This window comes from Osmia lignaria, chromosome 2, assembly GCF_051020975.1.
Source record: "Osmia lignaria lignaria isolate PbOS001 chromosome 2, iyOsmLign1, whole genome shotgun sequence".
In the NCBI taxonomy this organism is placed as follows: Eukaryota; Metazoa; Arthropoda; class Insecta; order Hymenoptera; family Megachilidae; genus Osmia; species Osmia lignaria.
Window position 1 is genome coordinate 2,215,803 of NC_135033.1, and position 16,810 is coordinate 2,232,612.

General features: G+C 31.8%; 1 protein-coding gene across 1 annotated transcript in view; it reads right to left on the reverse strand.

Moving 5' to 3' along the window:
- Positions 1–201: 201 nt before the first annotated feature.
- The window catches only part of Orco (odorant receptor co-receptor), a 28,738-nt gene continuing 12,129 nt past the window's right edge, over positions 202–16,810 (reverse strand). The window contains exons 3-9 of the mRNA XM_034327732.2: positions 14,737–15,120; positions 12,430–12,684; positions 11,884–12,134; positions 4,994–5,093; positions 4,685–4,789; positions 2,677–2,832; positions 202–650 (exon numbers count right to left, since the gene is read on the reverse strand). Of these exons, the coding sequence (XP_034183623.1) occupies positions 600–650; positions 2,677–2,832; positions 4,685–4,789; positions 4,994–5,093; positions 11,884–12,134; positions 12,430–12,684; positions 14,737–15,120 (1,302 nt within the window). The 3' untranslated portion in view covers positions 202–599. The remainder of the gene's footprint in view (positions 651–2,676; positions 2,833–4,684; positions 4,790–4,993; positions 5,094–11,883; positions 12,135–12,429; positions 12,685–14,736; positions 15,121–16,810) is intronic.

Consider the following 16,810-nt stretch of genomic DNA (forward strand, 5'->3'; position numbering starts at 1 on the left):
TGAGATCAGATTAATGTATTACTATGTTAAAATTTGGTAACATTGAAATATATTAGTATATCAAATATTATCAAACTATTTCATAAGTAAAGTCGTTTGTTTATGTAATTATAGTACAATTAAAAACTTATCATATCCTTAGGTTTATTAAAAATATATTAGTCATTATTTTTTACAACTGTGTAAGCACTATGTTTCTCCTTCTTTTTCAGTTCCTTCTTTGTAAAAGTATGATTTTATTTAAACTAATAAGATACCTTTCGTTTTAAAATTCTTACTTGTTGCAAATATTGTATATGCATTCGTGATAATTATTACTTATAATATAATAGATATAAAGTTTGTATACTACATTTACATTAAATCTTACTTACATTTTAAAAGATAGTTTAAAATAAAAATTTAAAATATTTAAAATAAAAAACGACATTGCTTATTAAATAATTTTTCATTATTGAGATTTTAAAAGACATTTGAACGCGCTGATATCTTTTCTCGTACACTATAATCGCAAATTGTCCTGTAGTCACAGTTTCCTCCTGAACTCTTTTAAAACTTTCCAGCTTGTACTTCCAGTTGTTTCGTTCACGCTTCAGTGTTCACTTCAGTTGCACCAACACCATGAAGTAGGTAACCATAGCTCCCAAGACCTGAAGAATTTGTTGTTTAATTAAATAACAAATAAGTAGAGGAAAAAAAAGTGCAAGCGAGCGTCGAAATTTACTTGGAAACTTCAGACTTCAGTATCGTGGAAGAAAATTACAGAAAACTGAAGATCCAAGGTTTTATCATTCATTAATTTTAGTTGAAAATTATTGCAATGGATTTAGTAATTTATAATCTAAAGATTTATGATAATTATGATTTATTACTTTCTGTAATAATACTAATATTTCTATAGTAGTATTGTTAATACTATAGTAGCATATTAATAATTCTATAGTCATATTTTTAGTACTATAGTAGAATATTTATGATTGTGTAGTAGTACTTTTGATGCTATAGCATCAATTTATAGCATCATTAATAATTTTTTAATAGTATTTTTACTGAGCAAGATATTAATGATTCTATACTAGTGTCTATGATACTATAGCAGTATAATAATATTTTTAATGCTGTGGTAGTATATATTAATAATTCTGTAGCAATCTTTTTGATACTATAGTAGGATCTTAATGATTGTATAGTAGTGTTTCCGTTACTCTAACAGCATATGTATTAATAATTCTATAGTGATATGTATTTTCAAAATTAGAGCCCCCGCAGACTGCAGACTTTCTATCGGCCGATAGTTTGGTCGGGTTCTTAATCAGTATGAAGGTGTATGTAAGTGCGCATATTACAACGATTCGGTATCGGCCGATAAATAAGTTTGATGGGCTACACGATTGCATTCAAACTAAACTATCCATCTCTTTCCACCCTGTTTCTTCTTTCACGAACCCGAGTATTTAGTTGACCCAGTGTGCGCGTTAACAGGCTAACCCGACCAAATGTATCAGCCCATCGACTTACCGACGCGGCGTGAATCTGTTAATGAATGTATAGCCAACTTCACTGCGACAACTTCAATCCAACTCATCGTCAATGTACTATGCGTTGCTGCTAATCGTAAGTTGCCGAGCAACGGCAAATTGAACGACTGAGGGGCAAGAGAACTGTGCCGTTCGCTCCACCTAATCCCCTCCAGGAACCCGTAACTTGAGAAGTCAGCGATTACATTGCATAGGCGTAAAATTTCCATATTTGCGGGGGATATATTTAACTATATAAACATGCGATTTTTTCTGGATATTAATGGATTTTTTATAATACTTGTTCTTGGCAACAGTTGTTATTATGCAAAATTTATGGAAATTACTTAATAGAAAATGTAAAAACTCTCCTGTTTTCTTAATAATGTAAACCCCGAATCTACGTTTACGTCAATGTGTCCGAATCGTCGCTTGCTATCGCTTCATCTCATTCTGTTTCAATGTCTGTCCTTAGCGACGTGATAGATTTGTAGATGTAAGGGCCGCGGCCAATAAACAATACGTGTGACTGGAGGCAGGTCAACGAATTTGATTGGACGACAACTTAGCAGCAACGCATAGTACTTACTTCTGTATTCATGATTTCAACATATCGTAGCTATGATGGCAGCCGGGAATTTAATATAGCCTAACCTAACCCAATCTACTCTACCTAATCAGTGAATTAAGTTAGGTTAGGCTAAAGAAACGGTGCTCTCGGATCTCGGGTCTCGGGACGTCTTGCCTCGGGAGTACTGCCGGCATAAGATGTAACGCACACGTAACAGGCAGAATTTAATGTTAGTTTCGCCAGTTTTTTGAAAATATCTCGAAAACTAAGGCCGAGCGGCAGTTATATGTATAGAAAAAAGTTGTTTAAAATGTTGATTTCTACAACATATTTAAAAATCATCGAAATCGGAGTTGCCGCCCGTAATCTAAATAATTACCGATATTAATATTATAATCGTATATTAATAATTCTATATTAGTATTTTTAATATTGTAATAATATTTTCAATATATGTATAGTATTATAAGAAAGCGATATGATTCAATATTTGCACAATGTCTTGAAGTTGAAAATTATATCATGAAATACATAAAAATGTTATTCCGAAATAAATTATGCTTTGAAGAATGGAATAAATTTCATTACCGAAGCGAAGAGATCCAACGAGACAGTGAAGAACTTCGCTCCTGAAATTGACATCGCCTTCTGACACTGTTGACACACGATTTGCACGAATGTTTTTGCTTCCTCTGATCCATCGTACCAGTGGCAAGAATAAGCAGCTTCCATCACGGATGAACTCTGTACAGAATACATATCAGATATGAGACAAAGAGAAAGAAAAGTACTTTAAATAAACAAATTGTAGAATGTTTCTCCAATATGGCTTTGGAATAAATATTTTATTGTCCTTTATATCAACGGTACTAGTATAACTGTTTTCTATACGCTGTGACCAGCATTTCCAAGTACAGTGTCAGTATTTTTTTAAAAGCAATGCAGAGTTGCGATGCTTGCTATCATTCGTAACTTTATGTCAGACTTGTTTAAAAATTTTCTCTCGTAGCAATTTCGTATAAACTGGTTGTCATCACTGGTGTGAGAATAATCTTTATGGCGGGCTGTATGGCGTCCTAAACGTCTAGGGCATTCCGTAGACAGACCTCCCTTTAGGCATCATCTGTATGTATTACTGGCTTATCCTGTTTGATGCTTTAAGGCAGGCCTGTCTACGAGATATCCTAAACTTTCAGAGCTTTACAAAATAAGCCTCGGTATAGCGATGACAAGAATGGCAACACAAAAGTCAACAGGAGTGACGGCTAAAATTATTTGCATTCAATAGTAACTAATTTTAGTTAATGTGAATTACTAGTAGGTACAAATGTTATAATTAAAAACGAATATAATGTAAAAGTAATTTTTTATAATAATATTCAGTCGTATTAATAAATGTGAGCTTTTAATTAAAGAAAATGGTAGATGGGATCAAGAACAATAATTATTGTCCTAAGAACCTTTTTATATCAGTTAACGTTTGGAAATAATATAATAAAGTAAAAACGAAACATATCATTATATTTACGTCAGTAATATTTTTTGCTTTCTTAAAATAGCAAATGATAATCAAACGTTACATCGCTTTCAGCAATATTTTCTATTTTCATAACAAATTTTAGAACATTTCAATACTTTTTAAGCTTTTTGTTTATAACTTTCTGTAGTTGTTTAAACAATTTTTTGTCACAACATAAAAGATACTATATATTAAGATGAACAACTTTATTTTATGAAGTGTTTGGATATCTTTAACGGTTGCGGAGAAAAAGAAATACATAAAACGAAAAACGGCCGAAACATTAAGGGCGATTTTTACCCTCTCAGACTGAAAACGGGCAGAAAAAAAATTGAGTTTTAATCAGGGGTACATCCCTTATATATCCACAAAGTTTCATAATTTTTGGAATTTTCGAATTCGGGATCATTCCTTGTAAGTCAGACGACGTTTATGTTATTTTGGTTTTGACTGTATTTAAAATGTATAAAAATGCATCATTATTTGTCATGTGTAAGGCGGAAGATACTATTTCATTATAAGATGATATAAAAATTATATTAACCCTTGGAGACGAATCAGACATAATTTAATTTGATAATATAATATGAACATGAATTTATATATAAAATATATTTGAATACTATAAAATATTATCTTCCAAGTTATAAAATTCTTTCATTAATGAATTTGTGCGACTGATTTTAATCTAAGTACCATTGTATGCTTGGTAGGTTCTATAGGTCACAATTGATCCAGGGTCCGCTCTTCGAGAGTTAACCATTTCGTTACGAAAGAAATATTCAGAGTACATGTCATCTAAATCAAACTGTTAATTTTACCGTTTAAATATGTATAATATAAGCTAATATGCAAATTCAATATTGCGGTATAGAAATTCAAAATTTAATAAGTAAATATCGAGTTATAGAAAAATAATAATATTTTAATAAGTTATTGAATTTCACATATACTAAATATCATATTGTACATTATATGCACTAGCCGTTTCTCGGTTGAAGTATGAAATAAATTTTCTGAATGTTTTGACAATTTTATGATATGGGTAGAGAACAGTTAAAATTGATAATTAGGTACCTCTTCAATCAAACGATTTCCAAATATACAGAGCATGAAGACTTGTCCAAGGGAGTATAACAAGTAGCCTATTACCGATGCTGCATACACGTCCACTGTGTGTATCTGTAAATTGAATTACAAGTATTTACTTTTAAAAAGAAAAATGATAATTTTACAATTTTTGTTGTTGACAAACTCATTTGAAATAATCAAGATTCTTACATCTTACATTTTATTATATTTTCTTGCCTTTAAATTTTAATTATTCTTTAATGCTCCATGAGAGAAGTAATAACGAAAGTATTGTTATTTTATATACAGTGTTACCTTCGTTGCTTGATAAGCGAGCAAAGTTAACGTAATGGTGGTGGTTAACATGTGCAGCAGCAGGGCAATACCGTAAGCGTCTCCAATTGAGGTAACTAGCCTGTAACAAAATAGCAATAACATTAAAAGAAAGGAGATGGCTATCCCCAATACGTTAGTTGACCCCCATGATCAAATTTTTACCCTATGGAATCCATAGAATGGGCCGCCAAGATGATCTGTATCAAGTCATCTTAATCCAAATCAATTAATGGGAACATGGTCAAAATGGCGGCCAAAGATGACCCTTTTAACATGGGGTTTTATGGGGAAGTGGTCGAAATCGTGCTTTCGGCATCCTAGTTTCCGGATATGTTAAACTAGATGATAATACCTTTCAAATGTGCCCATGAGCATTAAAATTGTCAAACGGGAACTTGGTCAAAACCCGTTGTGAAAAAATGAAGAAAATCTTCATTAATGAGGTAAAAATTTGCCAAGATCATGGGGGTCAACTAACGTGTTGGGGATAGCCATCTCCTTTAAATCATAGCATCAAGTTGTATTTGTATTCAATTCCTTAGAAATATAAAAATTTACGAATTTTTGCTCTTCTCTTGATTTTTTCCCGAAAAAATCAGATAAAGGCTATAATATATCCAACGCGTCCGGGAAGACTCATTGGATCGTGACCAAACTTGGTATGGTGATAGACCTTGACTTCCACAGTAACCACCTTGAATATTATTCGGTGCACGCTTTTGGTTTCCGAGATATGAGGTTCGAAAGTTGGGTTTTGGACTTAGTCAAATGATCACTGTGAACTCTTGAATCAAGAGAAGAGCGTTTTTTCCCTATCGGAAATGTAACTGGTTGAATTATGAAATTTCTAGAATCTAAAATTTTAGAATTTAGAAAGTCTGAAATTTTATAATTTTGGTACGCTGGAATTTTGATGATTTTGATATTTTGAAATTTCAAAATTTTACAAGCTCAAATTTTTGTGATTCTGAAATTTTGAATATTTGTAATTTTGTAATTTTGAAATATAAGAAATTTGAAATTTTCAAACTGTTAGGATTTGGTGTTGAGTTTATTAAGCAACTTGAGGCAAAAAAGTAATCTATTAAATTAGTTTGATTCTAAGAACGTCTCGATCATCACCCTTCTAATATTTTCTTTTAAATAAGCTCTCGGATTTTCGAACTGTTTATAAGAATAGATAAGGGCGTTGGACTGCCCAACGGTTTTCTTACCAAGAGTTAGTTCTGTTGCATCTTTCGAAATCTTTAGACGTACCTTCCTTGAGATTTATAATAAAGTTCATTTCTCACTTTAAAAGTAAAGATACGGCCTGTTATTTATTTAATAACTATATCCTAATATCTGGAATTTTTAAATTATTAAATTCTGAAATCTTATCATTTTTTAATTCTGAAATTTGTGGTAATCTAAAATTTTGGAATTCTGATATTTTTAAATTTCAGAATTTTAGAATCTAAAAACTTTGGAATCCTGAAATGGGTCCAGAAAGTCCGAAATTTTGAAATTTTAGAATAGTGGAAGGCTACATTTTCGTGGAGAGGTCAGTTCATATTTTTAGGGGGTACAACTCTGGTTCTTATCTCGTCACGGCAATGATCAAAACTAATGAAAGAGTTAAAGATTTTGCTATTCCTTCAGCATATTTGAACGTTCTGATTAAATTACATTTCAATGTTTTCGCATATCATGGAATGTAAAATTCTCGCTGAACGTTAAAATCAACCGAGAACACGGCAAATCTGTTAGCAAGCCCTCCAGTCACAATATAACAAAGTTTTAACTTGACCCAGTTTACAGGTTACATGCATTTAACCAGTTGGTTGCAGTTTATGACCGAACAACCGTTACCTCCCTATTCCTTCTTACTCTCGTATCTTTCTTTTTGCCGCTTAAATAATTAATTCCAGCAAAGTTTCGTCGAGTTACCTCTATACCGTACGATCGATATCACCAAGTATCTTAAAGGGGAGGAATAAGACTTGTAGTTGTTCGATGCGTAACGTTCAGAGAATTGATGAAATTTATGTTGAGTATGGAAATTATGGAACTAAAATGTTAATGGATGCAAAAATTTTCATCGTTTTTAAAGATATTTCCTTTAATAATATTTGATAAATAATAGAATACTTTTTATAAATCAATTTTTTTCTATTTTTCAATCATCGATAAATTGCCAATGAATTAGTAATTATAACTATTAATTATAATACTAATAATAGTAATAATTTCTCATAAATTTCATAAATGTTATTTGCTCCTTACCATTTTCATCTATAATAGAAATACTTTGGAATTTTCGTGCAAGTTGATCGACATTCATTAACGGAATAAAACAAAGCAGGAAGTAATTTTGATAAAAGTTTTCATATCGCTATTAATACGTCAGGAATGGAATCTTTTGTATTTGGATAACAAAAATATAATTATTTAAATTACATTGTCGTGTGATGAACATTGGCAGAACTAGAATGTTTTTCTGAGGTGAGTCAGATTCTTAAAAAATTTTGAAATTTTTGAATTTTAGAATCTTATAAGAATCTTATCGTAGAACAGTGAGAGGTCAGTCTACATTCTTGGAGGATCCTGACCCCTACTTATTGTTAGTTAAGTACGTTAGTGGTGATAAATAGATTGTATATGTTGATGCACTTAGGATATATTAAAATATGTGAAAAGAATATATCAAATATGCAAATATAATAGGATTGAAATCAATCTTCTCCAGGGAAAATGATACTCCTCGTCCTTCCCTGTAGGCATCTCTACAGAAAATAACAACGAAATCATATTATTTTGTTTCCAAATCACTTTTAATATCAATATCGTCAACAATTAAGATTTTAAGATTTCTTGCTTCCTCTACATTGCCATTTTCCCTACTGAAACATGATCTAATCGCGAGTGTACAGCCATGAAATAGTGTGATTTTACGTGAAAAAAACGTGAAAATATTCAATAACATTTTAGAATTCTCTAAGAACCAAATAAATTTCTTACTTTGTACTGTAGCATAAATTTCAGATAATTTTTTAAATATAAGATTGTTTTTCGTATAGTAAATATTATACAACATATTTTAGTATCCTTTATACTTTATACTATAGTATACTTTTGAAACACGGTTTAGAGGATTATTTATCATGGTTTGTCCTAAAACAATTGTCTTCTATTTCTTTTTATCTCAACTCGTAACATTTGTTTACCTGATATCTCTTCTTAATGCTTTGTTTATTTCACAATTTGTTTCCGTTGTTTGGTGGAAATGTATTATCGAGTTTAAAATTAATGTGTCTGTTTCTTCGCTGTCTTGCACGATGGTTTTGTTTCTATTTCGAACTGAAAAATAAGTCGAAACGTCTCATCACTTTATTTGTTTAATGCTTTTAAAAGCTGAAGAATGTATACATATGTTAAACATATGCTAATTTCCAACATTTAAATTAGAAATCTTGTCATGCTTGAAATTGCAAAATAATTTCTATCGAACTTGAAAACTTATTTAAGATGTTATTACGGCATTTGACAACAAAAATTGTTTTTTATCTTTAATATTCTCTAAATTTTCACCATCTCAATCGGAGTACTCATTTGAAGGTCTTACCAAAACATTTAAATATTCTTTATCTTTACATTTTAATATCTATAACTTTTATATTATTAGGTGCACAAGTTAATTCAGTATTACACCTTTTTAATATGAGAATATGATAACAATAAAGATTACTTTACCAACCGGAATTATTTTGACGTATTAATTTTTAATTAAAAAAAAAAAGAACAAAACGGAAAAACACAGAATTATTTTGTGTCTGATAATTGAAACTAATGCTTAATTTGAAATTAAGGAAAATGTTAACAATACATTAAAAATGCTTTGGCTATAACTTGTCATTCAACTTCTAAAAAATAAAAAATAAATGTTGCATTATTTTGTCATAAATAATAATTAGAAAGCTGGGTAATATATTATTATTATAACACCTTTATGATTATCAAGATTCTTATCTAAAATTAATTAAGTTTTCTAGTATCATAATTTACGTATAGAAAAAGTCATTGGGCAAAAGTATAATTGTCCAATGGGAGGGGGTAAAAAATCGTTATAATATTAAATTAAGTTTTCTTAATTCTTCTTTACTCCCAACGTTTTCGGAAATTTTCGAAAATATCCTGTTTTCAATTTCTCAATAGAAGGTCAACTGGCTTCTCATAGTTGTGCAATTGCCACAACTTAGTAGCATTTCCAGCCTAACCACAATCTGGTAAAAAAATTGTTGAAAAATATGAAGAAGGAAATTACGACTGGCAACAGGTTTTCGCGTATTCATCGGTTAAGAATGCCCTAGGCCCTAGAGCTATGAATTCGCGTGGTGCTCGAAGAGCAAACGTCGAACATGCAAGCCGAACGGTGTGCATCGTCAATCGTGGCGAGAGAAAACACGTACATGCACGTGTTAAACACGTATACACGGTGTATACGTGAACGTGAACGTATAACCCCTGAATTGTCCAATAAATTGCCCAGTTCGCTTGGTATGTCCCCAGTTGCGGTCAATATCGGCCTCTCTTAGAATAAATACTTCACCACCGTGGGAATACACGCATCCCCTTTGTTTCTCCATAGCCGAAGAATCTATAGGGAACACAACACCGGCGTTCTTTTTCCCCCTCTTTTTCTTTCAAACTCACTTCAACCTCACGCGACTTATGTTTCTACTACTCTTTCCAAGAGATTCTCGTCTTTTGCACCCGGAAATGCTCGGTCCTGCCATTGATTAGTATCTTATTTGTTGTGTTCTATCAGTTTGCTTTTTTATTTCAAAGATCATTTATACTTATTAGGATTTTATTTTTACATTATAATGATACCATAAGACATTTTAGTAGTTATTATTTAATATAATAATTTACAACATGTTAATAATCTTGCATAGTGCACTCGCAATCAAATCAGACGTCTCTAGGATAAATGGCAATAGAGGGAAAAGAGGAATTCTATAAAAAACTTAATTTTCACGATATTAATATTAAAAGTAATTTATAAAGAAAATAATATAATTTCTAATTATTAAATGTTATAAAATTTAATATATGTATAATTAAAAAATATATGCATGAGCCTCCTTCTATACATCGTCACTTTTTTCAGGATCGCCTCCGCGAATGGACGGAAGCCCTGAAGAAAACGGGAACCTGGGACACATTTTCCCTGGGAAAAGCCGACTTGATCGCGAATGTACAGTTAGATATTTCGATAATTTTATAGATGTAGGGAACAATCCCCGAGTTGTATGCCTTTGACATATGTTGTCAAGATCACTGTTCTGAATAATAATCAAAATATTTTAAGTGTCGGATGTGTGTGTGTATCTATTTGGAAACCCTTCTTTACAGTGTCATTTTCCCTGGAAATACTTCTAGGGACACTTCTGGGGACGGACGAGAGTCAGGACATTTTTCCAGAAAAAGTCTGACTTGATTGTGAATGTACCTATATTCTAACTAGCAGATTATAAAACAAGGGAATAGATATTGTGTTCTAATGTTATATTGTAACATGAAAGTAATATTATTCATTTAAAATAAATCTTCTATAAAAATGAAATTTAATATTCTGATATAATATTCTATCAACAATATTTGTATAATTTTGAGTTTCGAAACGCCTTTTTATAAATATAAAATAGAAAATTAATTTTACGAGAGAAATCTAAATAAAATCCAAATTTTTAATTAAAATACTAAATGTACCTAAAGTTTTATGTTTTCGCTCGTTGTAAGAGGCAATTTTAAACACTTCCAAAAAATCATTAAGAAAAATAACAGATAATGAATTCCTCTCTTCAAGTAATTTTCACAAATTTACCGTAAAGTATTAATAAGAAAAAAGTCGAGAAAAATTTTTGAAACTTGAAAGTGTGCGAACGCATAAGGAAATTATGCGAATTTCCTTATTTCCTTCTGACAAAGATTATTATCCTAATGGAAGTCTATCATTGTTAGGATCGCGAATGTGAAAGGTCCTCTCATTGTCGGCGTAGATTACGTTTCCGTGTAGAGGTGAACTCGAAATGAGAATCGAAATGGGAAACTGGATTACACCAGTAGTCAAGACACTCGTCACAACGGGGAACTTTGAAATTACAACTCGTTGTAATTTAACTTCGCCGTGGTAATTTTATTGTCTAGCCGTAGTGTGAAAAATATTCATCATTCTGAAATCTAGACTGTTTTGAATTCTCGATGGATTTATACAGATTTCTTTCTAAACTTTGTTTCTTTATGTTGATAATCATCGAGTGACCTTCAGACGTTCATATGCTGATTACGAATCTTAAAATTAACATTCGGTTGCGAATATCTTTTGTAAAATGTTGATTTATCTTTACAAAAATTGATATTCATAACTAATATAAAATCAATGTAAATGAATATTAATATATGTTTTTAAATTTATAAAGAAATGTTAATTTTTAATATATCTTTTAAACAAATCAATTGGTTAAAAATCTGTTTAGATAAAAACATTCTGTATTCAACGACATACAAAATTGCATTTTAACCTTTTTTCAACAACGAACATTTTCCGAGATATTCGACTATATGTATATTAAATATTTGCAACACCAATTTTCAGAATTCTTTTTACCCCTTCAATATAATTATTATATATAAAAAAAGAATAGGATAAAATATTAACTTTCTTTTTAGAGAATTTATAGTTTAATACAGTTTCATTAAAATTGTAAGAGCCACTTGTGTAACAGCCCTTATCAGATCAATAACTCTAGTACAGAGGCCTAATAAAAAAATCAATGAATTCGTTTCAAGTGTTGCAATATGAAGAGAAAAGTAAAGCCACTCACCTGACAATGTGTTTGTGCCTCTCCACCCAATATTTAATGGCACTTCTGACCAGCATCTCTTGTTTCTTGGTCAATCCGTTTGGCCCTACGCCCCCGTTAAATGTCATTCCAGCGGTTGGTCGGAAAGTAGCTGTGAAATCTTGTCTATTATTGTATATCCCCCGGAGGTCCATATCCAACATGTTGTCACTTGGTGGTGGTGTAAGAGGGGGTGGTGGCTCTTGATTTTCAATACGAGTTGCACTGCCACCCTGAAAAACAGAAAAATTTCCTTTTTATTTACTTATTTTTTTAATATTTAGTTGACATAATTTCAATTCGGTAGTTAAATTTTAATTTGATGAAAAATTTAGAATTATAATTTAAACTAAATTTTAATTAATTTAAATTTTAATTAAAAAGAAATTTAGTAGAAGTGTATGAAAATACTCTGAATCCACCACTGAGTACAACTATGTTTAATAATGAAGGTTATTTTAAATATTTCTCTGGAAATATTTGTAATGCCTGATTTAATTAATATTTTTGAAAAGGACATAAAGTTACCTTGAACAAATCTCCACTGTTCGGTACAACAGTGTCCAATGTTGCACTGTATTCCATCAAAGGTTTCATGATGTTCTTCAAATGTTGAATTTGTTCACAAGCAAAGAGGAGCCATGAACAGAACAGCACGTCCAAAAGATTCGCGTTTGCCATGGTGAATATCAACCAATAAAATTGGAAGATGAGCGTTAAAATGTGCGCCATTCCATGGCTGGGATCGAAAGGGTACCAGGAGTGCACCATCAACCTTGGTATCTAAATAAAAATAGTTTAAATTTAATAAAATCTGCAAAAAGAGTAACAAAATTCTGCTTTGTGAAGAATAAGAAATTATGTTTTGAATTATAAGCAAAGGCTTAAGAACTTGAAGGAAAATACATAAAGTTATTAAAAATTATTAAAAATGGAACAGAAAAGAATAAGAAACAGTTTGGCTGTAGTTCCGAATACGACCGGTCGCCGATCAAGATTTTGGAGGGTTGGTTGGGAGCAGGTAGACGACCCCAAATATAAAGTGGTATCTTCAGCTTCCTATTAGTTTCCGAGATATTAATTAAAAACTTTCGTACAATACATAGAATTTTTCCTATACAGACGTAATTAACACTACCGTCTTCGCTGTAGCAACCGTCATCGTCAAGTGTCGAACAGCCGTTCACACCATAGCAATATCGTCTTCTGTTTCCATAGGGTGTACCATGTAAAATCCATTTTTTTAGTTACATAACGTTATGTTTTATATTTTATTACTAATTCTCAAGGAATTAAACACATTTGATTTATACGTAGGTTAGGTTAGGCCAGATAAATTTCTGGCCGCCGGGAGGCAGCCGGCAACGCTACAACACTCGTCGTATCTCCAAAGTTTTGAATAGGACACCTTATAGATAGTCAGGTTGGAACCCCCGCTGTGTCAACGGCTGTTCGGCACTTGACGATGTCAGCTTACTACAGCGAAGACGGTTGTGTTAGTTACGTCTGTATAGGAAAAATTCTATGTGTTGTACGAAAGTTTTTCATTAATATCTCGGAAACTAATAGGAAGCCGAAGATACCACTTTATATTTGGGGTTCCCTCCCACCTCCCCCCCTCCCCCTTAAAATTTTATCTTGATCGGCGACCGATCGTATTCGGAACTTCATCCAACAGTTTTAACACAACGCAGAACTTGAAATATCATTACCAAATTTTTGAATATGAATTCTAGAACTTTAGAGTTACCTAATATAACGGTTTGTGGCAGCAATAATCGACCGCCACGTCCCATGCATAGTTTAATTTAGTTTAAGATTGCGAGTGAGGAATTTATGATTACGGGATGTTTGGATGAATGAAATTGAATCTGTACGATTGCGGGATGGTTGTTGAGAGAATCGGTTCGAGTATCGCGCAGGGTGTGGTCTAATTCTGGGAATGTTTGAGAGATGCGTGACTCTGTCGATGGACGTTTGTTTAGAGCGAAAGGAACCGAAGAGAAAGAAGAAAGAATATTTGGGAGAAAGCGTCAGCGCGTGAAAAGGGAAGAACGAGTAGTTACAGTTGATAAGCCGCGGCGAGCGGTCTTGAATAAAAAGGATCGAAAACGCACAGAGTCTTGTTACTACCGACCATTCTCCCATATCCACCACAGGTTAAATTTATTTTTTCAATAAAATTTGATTTGAAATTAAATTACTAATGTGATTGATAACAAAAATGAGTTACAACTAAATAGTAACATGTAGTACATAGTAGGATACGATGGTCTCATATTGGGGAAAGGGGGCAACCAATCAAAGAATTGATCTCGGGCATAATCAAATTTCTGCACGCCACTGGCATTATTCTGTTATTCTTTAAATTGTTAATTCAAAAATAGCATTTATAGTTTTATGAAATTTTGAAATTCCAACATTAAATTATAAATTATGACCTAAATTAATAATTCACAAATATAGCACTCATAATTCCACAGAATTCCAACTTACTATTGAATTTTAAACTTCAATTCTAATTGTAAATTATTATATAAACTAATAATTTTAAAGTAGCAGTTATTATTGAATTGTAAGTTTAAACATTATATTATTACTTAAACTAATAATTTAGAAATAGCAAAATTCTAAGTTGAAATTTTAAGGTCTCTGCTATGTAAATTAATAATTTCCTAAATCTATCCTTTAGCGTTTAGCTATAATTATAACTCAAATGTATAACTAAAAGAAGTACTAATAACACATTATAAAAATTATGAAAATTACTTTTCATTCTGTGCATTCATTTGTCGAAAAGAAATAAACAAAATTTATATTTTAAATATTAATTACCTCGACAAATGTGGTTTCGTTAGTAACAGGATCAACAACTTTTTTTACAGAATCACCAATGAATGTTATGGTAGTCCAAGATATTGCGGTCAATAATGTAGTTCCCATGACGGCCATCAACAGTATCCTCATCTTTTTCACAGCGATTTGATGATACCTTGCGTTGCTTTCAGCGAACAGAGGATGGCTGTTCGGATTATTCCATATACCAAATGTTCTATAAAACAGCTTGCTTCTGACTGCGAAATAAATGATTTTCACTACGCTGTGCGTAAAGAAGAGCATTGTGATAGTGTTCGCTGTTAGATCATCCACGTCGTCGCTCTCTTGCATCAGGTTTATGCCGCAGAAACCGAATTGTATGAGGATGAGGACTAGATGCATCTGAAAGGTAAATTAAAGAGTTAAAACAGTACACGATATGAGTGCCAACAAAAATAGAAATAGTTTCTTTGATGGAATAAGGTATGAATTATAATTGAAGGGGTTACAGACATAAGGAGGCAATTCTTCTTAGGATTTGCAACGAAAAAGTCTGAGAACATTAACAACTTTAAATAACCATGTTTAGAACATTCTAGAATTCTTTTTAGAATTTTTGCATATTATTAAAAACGGAAAATGCAGTAAAACTCGATAATTTGATTTTACTCTGTAAGTATTGTTACTCTCTCGGTTGAGATGGAGAGTTGAAACTCAGTGTAAAATGTTTTCTTTTGGTAAGCTGTTGAGAAATGTATTGCCAAAAAAAAATCGATTCAAGGACATTTTTCACTATTTTTACTATATTCTGGTATTTGTTAAACACAAAAAGGTTTTTCATTTCTTAATAAGGGAGTCAGTTGACCCTTCTGACTCCCTTCCTCCCTAGTTGGATTACTCAGCTGTTAATTTAATGAATTTATGTCGAATTCATTGAGGTTCAAGGAAAAATTGACGTTCGCTGCTCAAGGTTTTGAAATGTATGGTATTGCTTGGCTGAAGAATCGATTTGGTTCTAGAGTCACGAAGTAATGGCGAAAGAGTCTAGGTCACACGTGATTCATTTTTCTGACAATTGTTATGATTATATGACTACAGGTGTTTTACATGTATAATATATCTACTTTTATAGTGTGGTGCATTTGAAAACGGAATAATGAAGTCTTCCAGTATTTTAAGTCTGAACAAAAATGGAGTCTCGGAAATTTTGTACTCGTCTTACAAGCATTAGTCACTTAAAATAACCTAATTCTCATATTCCAAGTAAACAAAGCTGATTTGGTATCTTATGTTTCTTATTTAACTATGCTTGTTCTGATAATAAGTGCCTGAAAAAGGTTTTGCAAAATCATGAAGATTTAGAACCAGTGGCGTACTAAACCTTTGAAAGAAAAAAAATGCTACAGTTAATCAGTCATAAGTTATAAATTTTAATCATTATAATTATTAAAATCATATCGAAATTACTAAAAGCTTTTTCTGAAAATTACAATTTGTCAAACTAGTGTCCACGATATCTAAAATACTAATTAATTGATCTTAGTGATCGAAGGCTCGTCCGATTCGTAATGAAATTCTTTATAGCCTTAATTGAAATTAGGATAATTATCCATTCAAAGTTCCTATTGTTTTCAGCTACATAATGCAATAAAAATTAATTTTTTGTGGGCAAGCTGGATTGGTTATGTCCAAAGCTTTTTCCTAACTTCCTTCCGAATATTTATTTTTCTTACTTAATCTTTTAAACATTTGACTCAAGGACCGATGGTGTATTAAAGTAAAGCCTTCGATAAGTATCCTAGAACTTTTTCAGATCTTTTGAAAACCAAGAAGGTGTAACAAAAATTGGTCGTGGACATAAACAATCCACGTTGCTCACGAAAGTTGCAGAAAGTATGCTCACACAAAGTTAATTAAAAGATCAAAGTTTGTACTTTGAAAGAACGCTATTGGGGAGTCCCAAATGTTTGGCTCTCTCCATGGTTCGCTGCCCGAGGGTTAAAAGAAAAAGAAAGTTGGAAAATCTACCGATTATTCGTACTCTCAAATGGCAATACCTCTAAACTATCTGACTGCGAAAAGTGTACACACA